Here is a 17,392-nt window from a genome sequence, read left to right as displayed (position 1 = left end):
ATATTTTAGATGTGTAAAGGCCTCTTTATAGCAACATATGCGTAATACAATATCACTGCAGTATGTTTAATAAGATTATTTAACATTTACAGTAATTCAATATCTTGATGTTACTCTGTTTTGCAGTAGACAAGTGTGCTGTGAGTCCCACAGGAGACAGGCTGTACATCATCAGCCACTACCCGCAGAACAAGCTTCTCACCCTGGCCAGGGATGGCACACTCCTGGCTACATACTCAGACCCAGCACTACGTGGCCCACGTGGTCTACATGTGACCCCTGCAGGCCAGGTGCTGGTCTGTGGATTCCTGTCCTACACTGTACTACAGGTGGGCTGGGAGGGAGAGAGTAAGCTGGCTAATCTTGCTACTGAGGAGGATGGAGTGAGGAACCCAGAGTCAGTCTGCTACAGCAGCACCACATCATCCATCATTGTGGGACAGGGGAAGGAAGACACCATCCTGGTGTTCAGAGTGGAATAGTGTGAACATGTATGTATTAGTTGTTGTAATTAGCGATTAGTATTTCAATGACAATGTGTTGTTTAGCATACCAACATAGTAGTGTGTGATGTTACAATACAACATTAAGTGTGTAGTTAAAGACACAAATAATTTATGTACACATATTGTTATCTTATTATACAATGTGAGGGTTTTTGTTTGAACATAAGATCTAATGCATATTATGTTATGTTGTCATAATGTTTGTGTCATTAAAATTTAGTTCTTGAAAACTTTGCATGAAAAAACGAAGCATTTCAACTGAAAATTTAATATTTCTACATATATGCACATGTACATAGCAACTGAGGCTATTTTTAGACTTTCATTTTCTATAAACACCGTGATGCCATGTAAGAAATGTATATGGATGAATACTTTTTTAATAAAGTATGACATTGTTTAAGTAATCTTTGGAGGAGTATATATTGATATTTTACGCAATGTTTACAGAAAGGTAACACTTGATGTGAGATTTCTTAATTTGCCATATTTTATGATGTTTTACATGTCTTATCGATTTTTATTACATTTATATAAATGTGTGTGAGTCCTAAATATACATACAAGAAATACATCAAGCTCTTCTACTGCTCCAGTTGCTGCTGACAGTCGGGACAACGATGCTGAGGATGTGGGGGACAAGCATGACGCAGAAGGTAAAAGAGACGCTTTGTCAGGCCTTTTCTTGGCCACTTTGGGAAACAATGCAATTTTGGGATTTTGAATTTGTTTCGTGCTAAAAGTCCATTGATTTGGGAAAAACACATTTAATATAAGTATTAATAATACTTCAAATGATAGGAATAAATTCCTATTATAATAGTTATAAACTTTGTTAGATATAATTGAAATATAATTAAGATATAATTTTCATAAGGAACAGCATATAACATGCTTTGGGTATGGGTCCTTTAAACAGACCCATGAATACTCAAGGAAAAGCACTGCTTGTGTATTTCCTGTTTATTAAGATGAGGTGGAAAAAATAGTATTAATTTACATAAGGTAAAATATCCTTTTAAATTGTTTGTTTTTTGTAAAATCATATAAATTCGTCCGCATGTTATTTTGTGGTTAAAAAAAGACTTTCATGGACGTGGTAGTTAATGTGTGAGTTTCTCAGTTTGGAAACAATAAATATGGAATTTGTGTCAGTTATTTTCCAGTGTGTTTGTATTTAATTTGTGGGTTGTCAACCCTTAAAATCAATAAAAAATAATGTCCCACGAATAATAATGTTTTTACAGTATATAAATGAGTGAAGTGGACGAGAATGATATGATATGATTTCACAGAAGGTAAAATGGCGTCTATTCTTGTGTATATCGTGTTTTCAGGACAACTTATTTAACTTGATGATCAATAACTCAAACCCTTCTCCAGCTCGATGCTTTCCAACTTACCGATACATATACCCCAGAAACATAACACCGCAATAATTTCTGTCACCCCCATGCAGGCCTTGAGTTTTTATAAAGCTGTGAGATATTTAATTAAGCCTATTTGATTGGAATCTATTCCATCTAATGCCGTATAAAGTCTGTTTGCGAGGAGGTGTAAAGTTTTCATTGTGTATACAGTGTTGTTTTTTTTGTCAAAACAGGCCAAGTCACAAGGGAGCATGATTGACATAAAACCACCATTTTTTCACGGGATATTATAATGCGTTCTTGTTACTTACATGCAATAAATGCATTTTGTTTCATGGAGTAAACGAGTATTGAAAAGTGTAAAGAAAAATAATTAAATGGGAAAATTTGTATGGGAAAATAATTTAAACAAGCAAATTCGTTGAATTGATAGCCCACACCAATATGCTTCTGGACACAAAAGTATTATATTTGACACTCAAAACAACATTGTTTCAAGAAACAAAGGGCCATAACTCCGTTATTAACAGATGGTGTACAATGCCATTTGGCGTGCATCATCCTCTTATCGATATATACTCATTTAATGTTTCAATAAAATCCGCTAAAGCACTTCAAAAATATGGCTCCGGACACACAAAAAGCATTTTTCAAGATTCAAAGGGCCATAACTCTGTTATTAACTGATGGTGTACAATGCCATTTGGGGTGCATCATCCTCTTATCCATATGCATACTCATACCAAGTTTCAATGAAATCCGCCAAAGCACTTCCAAGATATGGCTCCGAACAGACGGGCAGACTGACGGAAAGACGGACAGACGGAAAGACTGACAGACAACGCCAAAACAATATCCCTCCGCCTATGGCGGGGATAATAAAAAGTACAGAAACTCGTATTGAGCACTCTAAACTCACAAATTCGCACTGAAAGAAGCCCAAAAACGTTTTGATAATATTATATTTCTTCTTCGATATAGCATATAAGAAGTTTACAGCATATTTTCTGTATTCTGTTATATAAGTTAATGTTATTTGCTCTTGAAGGCCCTTTATAAATCTAAGCACCGACAATGGAAGCCATATGTCTTATCAGGCATTATTATAATTATATTATAATTTTCATTGTTCAAACATTTCTACGTTCAGGATCGAACTGAAATTTGGCATGCACATTGAGGATGGATGAAAAATGATAAGGAAGTGCATATTTTTTTGCGTTTTAAACAGTTCAGGTTGTCTTATAGGTTACTATTATACTAAATAATCGTTTCATGTAGGGCTGTACTCACTAAAAAAATCATATTTTACTCAAAGCCATGTTTTACACTTAAGACTGGTGTTCTGCCTTTATCTCTTGGATATATTGGAAGGGAAAGAAAAGGTGCTCACTACTTAATCCCTGACATATGATAAAGTTAAAGACTTAAGTACAAATTTGACCTGAAAACAGTTACATTGCACTAGAAAATGGCCGGAAAATTTAAGGTGCAAAAGAAGTAGAGTTTGATTTGAGTAAAGTTAATGTTTGGTTTTAACATGACATATCTTTTTTTATGGCTTAAATCGATTAAGCTTAGAATGAACTTTCAGTAAAAGTTTGGTTATGGTGGTCTCTATGTTCAAAATGTTGCATTTATTTTCTCTTTAAGTTGTCGCATTTACATTGAATTATATAGGGAAATCATTTAGTATATTGTGGCCTTTAATTAATTTAGCTTACACTAACAAGGGAGAGAACTGTCAATATGTACCAGCAGTGAGTTGTTGCCATTAAATTGTTTCATATTTTATTAATTTGTAATATTTCTTACAACTTTTATGACATGATGGTTTACTTTGGAACTGTTGTCTAGTGTGAATTTAAACAGAGTTTAACACCAAAGACCTGTAGAGGCATGGTAAAAATGGTGTGTGTGTTTTGTAACTTTGGGAATACATTAATATGAAGTTGTTGCCTCCCATTTATTATTATCCCCCGTCATAGGTGGATAGATATTGTTTTGGCGTTGTCTGTCCGTCTGTCTTTCCGTCCGTCCATTCGTACGGAGCCATATCTTGGAAGTGCTATAGCGGATTGCATTGAAACTTGGTATGAGTATATATATTGATAAGAGAATGATGCACGCAAAACGGCGTTGTACACCATCTGTTAATAATGGAGTTATGGCCCTTTGTATCTTGAAAAAATGCTTTTTTGAGTGTCAAATATAACACTTTTGTGTCCAGAAGCATATTAGCAGGGGATATCAATTCAACTAATTTGCTTGTTGAAACTTGTATCAACAGTAAATCCTCTGTGAATGAATCGTAAAAGTTAACTGTTAATGATTATGAGAACAATAAACTATTTATTACTTTTAACAAGATGATTTTCCATTCTTTTTTGTTGTTATGCAGGAAAAAACTGGCTTAAGACATCTATGAGCCACGCTGTGGAAAAATAGGGCTTAATGCATGTGCTTAGATTGTAGTCCCAGATTAGCCTGTGCAGTCTGCACAGGCTACTTAGGGGCAATAATTACCTCTTTAAAGGTATGTTTTGTTGAAAAAAAGTATCTTCTTTTGTGAAAATCCAGTATCGTCAGAAAGTGTCCTCCCTGATTTGCTTATGTGGATTTCACATGCTAATCTGGGATGAAAGCTTCTAATATTGATGAGCGGCAATTTGGCTTATGAAATTACACTGAAAGTTAAGTAAGAATAATTATTATGAATTTACAGGTTATTAAAGCATTAGCCAACACTTTTAATGTTTTAATACGAAAAGGTTTAATTGCATTAATTTTCATTAATTGCTATTTAGGACAAGGCACCAATGAAATGCCAAATTAGAAATTCAGATAATTATGTTTTGCTGTTGAAAACCTTCACATCCAATCAAGAGGCATATATGTAGTGTATTATGCATTGTATTATAAAAATGTGTTACAAGTTCATATCCCCCAATCTAGTGTTGTTGTTTTCAGGAGAGCACCAGCATTATTATCGAGTTGGCCTAGCAACAGCACCAGTCTGGCCTGCAGGAGCCCCAATACAGAACCATCCTTTCCCTCCCCTGATCCCTAGCTCCTCCCACTGGACCTCCGGCCTCAAAGGGTCAGCATTGTTACATAAGTCTGTGCAATAAATCCTCAGCACGTCAAGTTTTCACGCGCTGTTATGAACAACCGAAATATCCGTGTCTAGATTTCCCCAAGCAAGCCCGAGTAGTTTTGTTTAGCTCTAGTGCCCGAGTAGGATGAGTGTTACAGAAGCGAGACGTTATAGCAGTACTTATGGTAACGCTAACAGTGAACGCAAACAGTTAGTTCCTGCTGTGGACATCACGAAGAATCTCACGAAGAATTAAACGTTGAATAATTTGTTTAATTCTTTATAAGACAGCTATATATTCAGCAAGGAACGAGAGAAAAAAAGGAACAATTGAAATGATTCATTCAGAAGTATATCTGCTGTAGATAGTTAGGACAGTAGTAGCGTTACAGACTGTCCTCAGCGCACAATATATTCATGTGGCGCACCACAGACGCAAATTCCCCCCATTATTGAAAACAAGTTGCTAAAAGTAAACAAGTTGCTAAAAGTAAACACGTCCGGTTTTGCACTCCGAGCCCAAAGGGCATTGCATTGAATTGAGACTAAAGAAGGCTTAAAAACATGACACCAGTTTTGTTGTATGGTCCAGTACGCCCTTCGACTCTCAACCCGAAGTTAATCAGAACTCAAACTCGGCCCTTAACAATATCCGCAAGGCCAGCATATCAGCTCAGCTTCTGAGCCTCAGGTGAGACCTTACAGTGTTAGTAACTTTGTCAAAGATTGGGCCATAATTCAGCTCCATTCCTCAAAAAGTCTATAATGTTTATTATAAATATTTATTGGTTAAAATTTACAATGCAATATTTGCCATATTAAAAGTGTTTGATAGGTTGGAACAATGAGTTACTTGCCTTATTAAGCTGCATAAGTTGAAACTTAGTACAAATCAAAAATTCTTAATTGTTAAGTATTTGTGTTCACGTATAACTGATTATGATTTTTATCTTAATTAGAAACCGGATGTTTGCAAAGACAAAATCACTATACTGCTTTCATATCCTTATGCACACACTTTCAACGCCAGTGACTAAACTTTACATCTAAGGTCTGTCTTACAAAAACAATGGCATAAAATGTAGACATCAACTAGTATCTTGTGTAATAAGTTGTGCACATTTAAATGTGTACAGTCTCATATTTTAAGTTGTTTAGTGTCATGTTAAAAGTTTATTGTTTTACAGTTAAAGTTGCCGAGTATCACATCTAAAATAATGTAGTCTTACATTTTAAGTTGTTAATTCTCACATTTAAAGTTGTAAAGTTTCACAATAAAAGTTGTTTTAGTCAAAACTATTTATGGGGAAAGTCTCGCACTTAAAATTACTGAAGTCATGCCTGTTTTTTTATATTTATTTTAATGCCCCCGGTAGGAAGGCAAAATAGCAGTTGAACTGTCTGTCAGTCCGTTCGTCTGAAAACGTTAACATAGGCCATAACTTTTGCATTATTAAAAATCACAATTTGATATTTGGCATGCATGTGTATCTCATGGAGTTGCAAAATTTAAGTGGTGAAAGGTCAAAGTCATCCTGAAGATAAAAGGTAAAAACAGACAAATAAAATGGAAGTAACACGCTTAAAAGGGAGATAATTTATATTTATCATTTGTCAGGTACATATCATTTTTTCAAGGGAAGTAATATTTGTAAAGGGGTATAATCAAGAACAAAAATATATAATCAAAGCGGCGCAGTAGGGGCATTGTGTATCTGACAAACACATCCCTTGTAAAAAAAAAAGTATTACACATTGCTATGAACTGTACTTTACTATGTATTTTGCGCGGTTTAAAACCCAAAATTTTCAATATTAAGTTTTTGGGGCATAACTTATTGATACAACGCTATTCTGAGTTCTTATTTTTTTTTATTTTTTTTTAGAAAGAAGTCTCATATAACTTAATTATTATTTCTTAAATCTAGGTCTCAACTTAATTTTTTAAACATCTTACAAAATATATAACTTGAATTTAGTCCTTTTTGTCCATAAATCATTCCCAAACTTGCCACTTTTATTGATTAAAAAAAAACAATTTGACCAGACTCCTTTTCTAGAAAACTCCCTGAACATGCACTTAAAAACAATATCACTTCTGTTACTTATAATCCTATTTATAATGCTTCATTTTTTCCAATTTTATGGTTTATCGCGCTATTTTTCCCAATTTCACGGTTTATCGCACTAATTTTCCCAATTCAAAAGGCACAGGCTGTAACAAATTAAAGCAAAAAAAATCACTGTAAGTAATTCAGCACAAAAACGTCTTGCGTCAGAGTAACAAGCCCCCAAACATCTTCTCCCATGTTGGCCACATCAACACTTCTTACAGCGGAGCCTTGACGAATTCGACTTCCATCCCAGCATCGATGTTGCTTAGCAACAATTCAATGCTGGAAATCGACAAATTGTTCTAGACGAGTCGCTTACACAGAAACAATCTGATCCAACAGATAGAGCAGGCGTTGCGTGACTTGTCCCTTATTGCAACTGACCTCGATTAGTTGCTCTCGAATAATGTGAACCTTATGCAAGTATGCGATTGATACCATTTAACAACAGTTGTTGTTAAGAATTCCCAGGTTTGAGGTGGCAACTTTGGCGTCGGGACTCGCTCCATCTCTGTCTATGGCCCGGTCAATGCAGCAGCAGCAGCAGCAATAAGAACAACAAGTAGTATCTGAGTGGTGCTCTGGGATACGGGGCTTCATGTATGTGCTTAAAGTGTCATCCCAGAATATCCTGTGCAGATTGCACATACATCAAGTCCTATTAAAGTGTCATCCCAGAATATCCTGTGCAGATTGCACATACATCAAGTCCTATTTTCATAGAATGAGGCTCATATAGTTGACTTAACATCAGTCCTTTTTCTGCCTGATTGAAGAAAAGCTCCTAACATCAAATGTGAATTATTCGTTTTTAAATTGATCAAACTTGGAAAATAAATAATAGGGCTGCAACAATATACCGGTATATCGGTATATATCGCAATACGCAATCCGCATATTGTATTGCGATATGATTTTCATCATACCGGTACGAAAATTTTACAAAAATTCATTCACATTTCGTCCAGAAAAGCCATCCGAAATAATGATAAAAAGGTAAACAAAACAAAGCAGTGTAAATTATTTTTTATGTAAAAAAAGCATTCTATAAAGTGTATTATACGGAGTAGCATTGTTACATGGGAGCATTCATTCGATGCTTTTGAACAGATTATCGTTGAATTAATTGCGCACAGCTGTAAATGTTTCGTTCGATTCTGATTTGAGCATTATTTGTAATCCGAATTTCGGAAACACGCTTCCAAATTTGAATGCTAACGCGACAATAAAAAATTATAGCGTCAAATAAAAAGTGCTTTATCCTTTGTCTCAATAAAAAGCGCGCGAAAATTATACAGACATGTAGAACGTCGCATGGAAAGTATGGGTGTATTTTGTGTTGTATAAAAACGGGAACATCACGTCAGCTGAATTACGCGTGTTCAGCGGGAAAAACGCCCCGGTTGGACGTTATTTCATCACATCTTTAAATAGTAACAATTGCAAAAATGTATTTGATACTTAAGAAAATTTGCAAATGTTTGTGTTTCTTATTATTCTTGAGCACATTTATAGTAAATATTTACCAGAATTTGCTTTAAAATTGGAATTTATGGGATTATTGGGTAATTGGCAAGTTATAATTTTGGTACAAGTTAGCAATATATTGCGATATATTGCAATACGGGTTTTTGAACTGACAATATATTGCAATACGTTTTTTGGCGTATTGTTGCAGCACTAATAAATAATAAATAAAAGTTGATCTGATATCAGTTTTAGTCATAGAAGGTCAGAATATAGTTTTGTCTATTTTTGGGCCAAAATTTAAACCCTGAACCAAAAGTTTCTCCTTGCATAATTAAAATATCTGCTTAAATCGAATTGTTGAATTCTCTTTAATTTGAGCAAAAAAATATTTAAATGCATTCAGCACATTTAAAAATTATTTTCTTCATTTATTTTCAATATTTAATTTAATTCCTGCATTTTGTTTTAAGAGCCTGTTCCTCGTGGTCCAGGACCTTTGGACAAATGTTCAAATAGTACTACCCACAGGATGAAGCCACTCTGAATCCGGGGCTCCATACTTTCTTGGCCAGGGGCCAAGACTACCTCGTCAATAAGGTATGTTGGTAATGTAATTTACCATGTATAATGTGTAGTGTTTTACTCCAAATGTCAATGAAAATAGTTTGTGTGTGTTTAATATTAATAAAACTCTATTGTTACTGCTAACTAAAACAAATCATTTATGTAATTGTTAACTATTTATAATAGCTGCCATTTGTATTGCCTTGAAAGGGCTTGGTGGGAGTGGGAGCATACAAATTTGTCCTTGTCTGTAATTCTCCCTGTCCTTCCTTTCATCCTTATTTAAGTTCCAAAGGGACATATAATGTTTTTATCAAGTGTTTAGTTTATATCTCATTTGTATGAAGATCCATCAAACATACTTTATTTCTTAAATATATTTTTAATCAAACAACATTGATTGACTTCTAATATAACTGATGCCATTATTGAGAATATTCAAAAAGGAACATTTGTTTGCTTTTGGGGTAAGACAGTCAATTATTGTTTTCAGTGGAGTGAGGAAGTTTACATGTTTCCGCAGGTGCTCGTAAACATATCTATTTTCTTACTTTGCTGAGAAAAAGAATTCACGGTATTATCCCAAAAGCTAACAAATTTCCCATTTTAGTTAAATTTTCAAGGACTATTAACCCATTTATGCCTAGCGTCTGGAAAAAAGGCCTTGGTCAGCAGTGTAGACCTGATTAATAGAATAAGTACAATAACAAAATATTAAATGATTAACCAGATGGTTTTCCTTCTTTTTGTTATACAGCAAAAAATTGGCTAATAGATAAATAAGCTGTGATGTGGAAGAATGGGGCCTAATGCATGTGCTTAGATTGTTGTCACAGATTAGCCTGTGCAGCCCACACAGGCTAAGCAAGGACAACACTTTCCTCTTAAAGTTATTTTTAATTGAACAAATAATCCTCTTTATGAAAATCCAGTATAGTCTGAAAGTACCTTCCTTTATTAGCTTTTGTGAATTTCACATGCTAATCTGGGACGACACTTTCTAACATTAGTGATCCGCATATTGGCTTATGAAAATACATCTCTGAAAATGGAGTAAAGATAATAGATATAAATGTACAGATAAGTATAGCATTAGCCAACACTTTTCTTGTTTTAATACAAAATGACTTAATTGTACTTATTTTCATGCTATTAAGAACAAGGAACCAATAAAATGCCAGATTAGAAATTCATGTTGTTGAAAACCTTCACAACCTGTCAAGAGGCATAGTTTGTTATAGATTATAATATAATTTGTTACAAGTTCCTATTACCCACTGTGTCGTTTTCAGCAGAGCACCAGCATTGATATCGAAGTCCCGCCTGCAGGAGCCCCAGTCCAGAACAACCCTTCCCCTCCACTGACTTCTAACTCCTCCGCCTTGACTTCCTGACTCAAAAAGTCAGCATCATTGAACAACTCTGTTCTGCAGCAAATTCTGAGCATGATTCTGTTCTGAACAAACGCAATGCCCATGTCAAGTTGTCCACATATAAGCCTGGGTAGTTTTGTTAAGCTAGAGTTCCGCGTGGGCCTGAGAGGGATGAGTTTTACAGACACGAAAAGTTATGGCAGTAGTTATGGTAACGCTAACAGTCAGTTGTTGCTGTTGGACATCACAACAAATATCATGAAGAATAAAAAGTTTAATAACTTGTTCCAATCTTTATGGGACAAACAGAAATTGAACGAGAGAAAATCAAGGAACAATAAAAGCGTAAGCTTTCCTAGAATGATACTTCTGCTGTTGATAGTTTGGCGACAGTAGGGTTATGGACTGCCCCAGATTGTCCTCTCAGCGGCCAAAATATCATAATAGAATGGACTTTTGGCAATGTTACTGACAAAGAAAGGCAGTAATGACTTGGTTGTGAATACCCAGAGCACTATACATCCATGCTGACACAGAAAGGAAGTAATGACTTGGTTGTGAAAACCCAGAGCACGCTACATCCATGCTGACAAAGAAAGGCAGTAATGACTTGGTTGTGAACACCTCGAGCACGATACATCCATGCTGACAAAGAAAGGCAGTAATGACTTGGTTGTGAACACCTAGAGCATGATACATCCATGCTGACAAAGAAAGACGATAATGACTTGGTTGTGAACACCCAGAGCACGATACATCCATGCTGACATAGAAAGGCAATAATGACTTGGTTGTGAAATCCCAGAGCACTATACATCCATGAGGTGTGCATCAGAAGCGAATTCTGCATATTATTGTAAACAAGTTGCTAACAGTGAACACGTCTGGTTTTGTTATGAGAACTTCCCACTCAGAGCCCAAAGGTCCTCGCATTGAATCGATGCAAATGAAGACTTTGAAAAATGACAGCAGTTGTGTTGTGATGTCCAGTAATCCTTTCAACTCTCAACCTGAAGTTTATCAAAACTCAATCTTAGCCCTCTGCAGTACTTTACCATGAATGTTTCACGTTTTAAAACACCAACATTTCAATTTAAAGTTTGTGCGCGTAATATATTGATACATTGCTATTCTGAGTTCTAATTGCGATATCCTAAATATCAATAATAGGTGAAATGTTTGGCATTAAAAAACAGGTGTGTAAAGTAATTTGTAACAGTGCATATTCATTTGTCACTAAAAAAATCAGGGTTTAGTTTGCTTGTCATTTCCTTTTTAGCAAACATTATTAGACAACAAAAGGAACGTCGTTTAAGTGACAGTCCAAGACAATTCCGACCCAGTTTGGGCACAAATACTTCTAATTAAAGAAATTCAGTTTGTCTTGCGTCAGCCTACATGTAGCAAGCCTCTTATAAACATCTCCCAAGTTGGCTACATCAACGCTTCCAACAGCGGAGCTGGGCATCAACACATTGTTCCGAACGAGTCGCTCGAACTAAAGCGATCTGATCCAACAGAGAGCAGGCTCTGCGTGACTCGTCTGTTAATGTGATTGACCTCGATATGTTGCTTTCCAATAATGTGAGCCTAACTCCAGATTAGCTGTCTGCGATTGAAGCAATTCAACAACAGTTGTTGTCAGGAATTTCCGGCTTTAGGATGGCGATTTGGCGTCGGGGCTTCATCTCTGTCTTTGGCCTGGTTGCAGCAGAAGCAGCAACAAGAACAACAATTAGTATTAGAGACGTGATCTGGGATATGGGGCTTCATGTATGTGCTTAAAGTGTCATCCCATATTAGCCTGTGCAGACTGCACATACATTAAGACCTATTAAAGCGTCATCCTATATTAGCCTGTGCAGACTGCACATACATTAAGTCCTATTAAAGTGTCATCCCAGATTAGCCTGTGCAGACTGCACATACATTAAGACCTATTAAAGTGTCATCCCAGATTGTGCAGACTGCACTTACATTAAGTCCTATTAAATTGTCATCCCATATTAGCCTGTGCAGACTGCACATACATTAAGACCTATTAAAGTGTCATCCCAGATTGTGCAGACTGTACATACATTAAGTCCTATTAAATTGTCATCCCAGATTAGCCTGTGCAGACTGCACATACATTAAGTCCTATTAAAGTGTCATCTCAGATTAGTCTGTGCAGACTGCACATACATTAAGACCTATTAAAGTGTCAACCCAGATTAGCCTGTGCAGACTGCACATACATTAAGACCTATTAAATTGTCATCCCATATTAGCCTGTGCAGACTGCACATACATTAAGACCTATTAAAGTGTCATCCCAGATTGTGCAGACTGTACATACATTAAGTCCTATTAAATTGTCATCCCAGATTAGCCTGTGCAGACTGCACATACATTAAGTCCTATTAAAGTGTCATCTCAGATTAGTCTGTGCAGACTTCACATACATTAAGACCTATTAAAGTGTCATCCCAGATTGTGCAGACTGCACTTACATTAAGTCCTATTAAATTGTCATCCCATATTAGCCTGTGCAGACTGCACATACATTAAGTCCTATTAAAGTGTCATCCCAGATTAGCCTGTGCAGACTGCACATACATTAAGACCTATTAAAGTGTCAACCCAGATTAGCCTGTGCAGACTGCACATACATTAAGTCCTATTAAAGTGTCATCTCAGATTAGTCTGTGCAGACTTCACATACATTAAGACCTATTAAAGTGTCAACCCAGATTAGCATGTGCAGACTGCACATACATTAAGACCTATTAAAGTGTCATCCCAGATTAGCCTGTGCAGACTGCACATACATTAAGTCCTATTAAAGTGTCATCCCAGATTGTGCAGACTGCACTTACATTAAGTCCTATTAAAGTGTCATCCCATATTAGCCTGTGCAGACTGCACATACATTAAGTCCTATTAAAGTGTCATCCCAGATTAGCCTGTGCAGACTGCACATACATTAAGCCCTATTAAAGTGTCATCTCAGATTAGCCTGTGCAGACTGCACATACATTAAGCATTATTAAAGTGTCATCCCAGATTAGCCTTTGCAGAATGCACATACATTAAGTCCCATTAAAATGTTATCCCAGATTAGCCTGTGCAGACTGCACATACATTAAGCCCTATTTTCCTAGAATGAGGCTCATATACTTCACTTAACATCAGTATTGTATGTGCCTGAAAAGTTCCTAGCATCAAATGGGAATTATGTGCTTTTAAGTTGATCACACATAGTAAATAAAATGCAAATAGCACTTGATCTGATATCAATTTTAATCATAGAAGGTCAGGGCATTAAGTTTTGTATATTTTCGACCAAAATTCAGCCCCTGAACCAAAAGTTAATCCTTGCAGAAAAATCTGCTATAATAGAATTGTTAAATTATATTTAATTTTAGTAAAATAATTATGTAAAAGCATTCAGCTCATTTTAAAATTATTTTCATTTATTTTCAATATTTACTTAAATTCCTGGATTTTATTTTAAGAGCCTGTTCCTACAGGAACCCATGCAATCATAGATCGGTACCTAGCTGAACAACAGGGAGGAGCCACACTGAACCTGGGGCTCCATACTTTCTTGGCCAGGGGTCAAGATAACCTCGTCAATAAGGTAGGTTGGTAATGTAATTAATCATTTATAATGTGCAGTGTTTCACTCCAAATTTCAATTTAAACAGTTTGGGTATGTTTAATATTAATATAACTCTTATCATGGCTGCTAACTTAAACAAATCATTTTTGTAAGTGTTAAATATTTATAATAGCCGCCATTTGTATTGCCTTGAAAGGGCTCAGTGGGGGGGGGCATACACATGTGTCCTTGTCTGTAATTCTCCCCGTCCTTCCTTTCATCCTTCCTTATGTCCGTCCCACCTTTTCAGTGTTGCACGTAACTTAATAAATATTGGTTCCAGAGGGGCACAAAATGTTTGTATCAAGTGTACAATATATAGAAGGTTATGTTTGTATCAAGTGTTTAGTTTATATCTCATTTGTATCAAGATCCTTCAAACATAATTTATTTCTTAAATATTTTTTTACTCAAACAACATTGATTGACTTCTATTATAACTGATGCCATTTCAGAATGCATTGAATTATTTGGTTTACAGGGACACATTCCTGGGATGCCCTACGGTCTTTCTATCTGTTCACAGAGGTCTTATACTCACAAGTTCAAGCCCAGTGAGCGATGTTCACATTATCAAACTCTGCATCTCAATAGGTAAGTCACCTTGCCATTGCAAAAGGTGCCACTGTGGCAAAGCATTCAGGAGACCCAGTTGTAATAGCCTAAACCTTTTGATGCAATAAAGCTTTCACAAATACCCTATAGGTAAAACCCAATACAAACTGGGGTTTCTGCTCTTCAATAAATTGACCAGTTTATCTAATCTAAGTTTAAGGGTTCAGCCACAAACTACTTTATCTTATAAAGAAATGTGAAGACAGTGCACAAGTTCAAAGCTAAACCCTCAAATTTGCATTTAAAATTTAACATCTAGAGTTATATTAAACTCAAAACCACAACAACAACAACAGCAAACAATTTCTCAGCAGGTACCAACATATCTGACTCTCACTCTTTACAAAATCATGTTCCATATGAACTGTAAATATGGTTCTTAAACTAACATTGAATTACAAAGAGGGATCAGCGCTGTTCGTACCTTTTAGTTTAGGGGGGTATACTGGAGTGTATTTGTCGGTCTGTTTGTCGGTCTGTCCGTATTAAGTGTCCGCTCTCTAATACAAGTTGTTGTCATCCAATCTTCACCAAACTTGGTCAAAAGTTGTATCTAGATGATCTCTAGGCCAAGTTTGAACATGGGCCATGAGGGCAAATAACAAGGTCACGGGGTCACTTAGTGCGTTTTACACATTCAGTTTGGTGTCCGCTCTCTATTTCGATTACTTATCATCCGCTCTTTACCACACTTGGTCAGGCTTTTTATTTAGATAATCTCTAGGCCATGATCGAACATTGACCATGTTGGTCCAAAAACTAGGTCATGGGGTCACTTAGTGCGTTTTACACTTTCAGTTTGGTCTCCGCTCTCCATTTCAAGCACTTATCATCCCCTCTTCAAAAAACTTGGGCAGAAGTTTTATTTAGATGATCTGTAGGTCATGTTCGAACATGGGCCATGCCGTGCGAAAAACTAGGTCACGGGGTCATGGGTGCGTTTTACACATTCAGCATGGTGTTCCCTATTTCAAGTTATTTTCATCCGCTCTTCAGGTGGGGGAGTTCGTCACCTCTGTGTCAAAGCTCAAGTTTTTTTAAAGTTAATATCTTCTTGAGAGAGTATTGTGTTGCCAGGGTTAAACCCGCTTTTTGATACTTGATAATTTTTATGAAATGCTAGTTAATTCTTAAAAATAGTTGTCTTAATTGACACATGACATACTTAATTGCAGAAACCCTGATATCAAAGCGTTGAGCTTTTTTTGAAGCATTTGCACCAGCAACAGTCATCATCTCGAGTTACTGGCATCTCTATGGTGTGGAACCCTCCGTCTTTGAACATCATAACAGCACATGAACCAGTGGCACTCATCATCTCAAGATTCTGGTATATCCATGGTGCAGGACCCTCGGTCTGCAAAGATCATGCAGAGCGAACCTCAGGTGAGTATTCAAGTCGTGTGAATGTTTTTAGCATGCCCCCAAGTCCACAGATGTGTAGATTCATGTAGATTTACCTGTGTCCGTCCATATGTGCATCCAGCTGTTGAATTTTTATGTCAAGTCTAAACTCGAAAAGTGTGAATAAAACAAAGATATTGCCAAACTGTGAACTTGCCTACTTTTGTATTTTGGTTCTTTTTCTTTTACATAAGTGGAATTTTGAGACAAAAGTAAAATGTGGGTGCATGGTGGCAAACCCTTTTTTACTACTCAAAAGATATTTGAGTCCAATGGCAAAATGTATCTTCATCAAATCCTAATCCAAATTGTTTGGTAATAAAATGGTCATACTTCAATATAAATATGTATTTTGTATTTCATAAATAGTCTCAGGACCATCATTTCCTCTATGGATTCAAATCAGATTAGTTGTTAAACCTTGAAATACCAAATTCATGTGCTTGTTCCTGTCTTTTTTTTTCATCGGTATCAAAAATAAAATGAAATACTGACATTTACAGTAACAAGTATTTCTTGTTTTCAGATGCCATTAGATGTAATCAAACCATCCAATCAGAAACACAGCCTGTTGCAGCAGTTGTTACCATTTTGACCCCAGTCAAACCTAAGAAGCACTTACTGGTTGAATTTTATGATGGGTGAAAATGAATGACCTTGTTCAGTTCGAAATGGCAAAATGACAGATTACAACAATTCAAGTGGAAAGCCAGAAAGTCATGTCAACAGTCACATTTTGTATGTGTAACAGCCAAGTTGTTTTCAAAGAAAAACAATAGTTTATGTTTTATTTTTTATGTGACCAATGTTTCATGCGCTGTCAGTCTCTTTATGTTGAAAGTTTTGGTTAAACATGATAGCATGTTAAGTTTTTTTAAAGCACACATATTGCATTTATATCCAATGTCTTTGTCTGTATAATGAATTTTTCACTACTTATTTTGATCCTTATAATGGTAAATGTATGGGAAAAACAATTTTATCAAAGATATTCTAAGATTGTCAATATAAAGAAGTGAAACTCCAGCTGCTGGAGCAGTATTGAATTTTCATTAAAAACAATTAGTAGGTCCTTTATTTAAGGCAAGTGACCGATTGCCCAAACAGTACAAAACAGCACAATACAGCACAATACAAACCAACATAAACACAAAATATGAATAAAGCTGTGGTCACCAGTCTGTTTAAATGATGCTGGTAACTTTGACAAGATTGAAAAGAATGAGTATTTTCATG

General features: G+C 35.9%; 2 protein-coding genes and 1 long non-coding RNA gene across 4 annotated transcripts in view; all 3 read left to right on the top strand.

Annotated features, from left to right (window-relative positions):
• Positions 1-482, top strand: part of LOC127864914 (uncharacterized) — a 229,386-nt gene extending 228,904 nt beyond the window's left edge. The window contains exon 3 of the mRNA XM_052404808.1: positions 127-482. Coding sequence (XP_052260768.1) covers positions 127-482 — 356 coding nt within the window. The remainder of the gene's footprint in view (positions 1-126) is intronic.
• LOC127864178 (uncharacterized) overlaps positions 1-6,792 on the top strand; it is a 677,094-nt gene extending 670,302 nt beyond the window's left edge. Inside the window, exon 8 of the mRNA XM_052403854.1 lies at positions 4,847-6,792. The gene's annotated coding sequence lies outside the window, so the exon portion shown is untranslated. The remainder of the gene's footprint in view (positions 1-4,846) is intronic.
• A 3,649-nt stretch (positions 6,793-10,441) lies between these two features.
• On the top strand, positions 10,442-17,392 carry LOC127864206 (uncharacterized). 2 transcript variants are annotated; one of them, XR_008041574.1, is made up of 5 exons: positions 10,442-12,267; positions 13,992-14,116; positions 14,619-14,731; positions 15,928-16,138; positions 16,683-17,392. It is a non-coding gene; the product is annotated as an uncharacterized LOC127864206 (long non-coding RNA). The 2 variants fall into 2 exon arrangements; XR_008041573.1 differs by having other exon boundaries at positions 10,444-12,267; positions 15,964-16,138.

This window comes from Dreissena polymorpha, chromosome 1 (genome assembly GCF_020536995.1).
Source record: "Dreissena polymorpha isolate Duluth1 chromosome 1, UMN_Dpol_1.0, whole genome shotgun sequence".
In the NCBI taxonomy this organism is placed as follows: domain Eukaryota; kingdom Metazoa; phylum Mollusca; class Bivalvia; order Myida; family Dreissenidae; genus Dreissena; species Dreissena polymorpha.
Note: the sequence above shows the minus strand (reverse complement) of the source record. Positions and strands in the feature narration are given on the sequence as shown.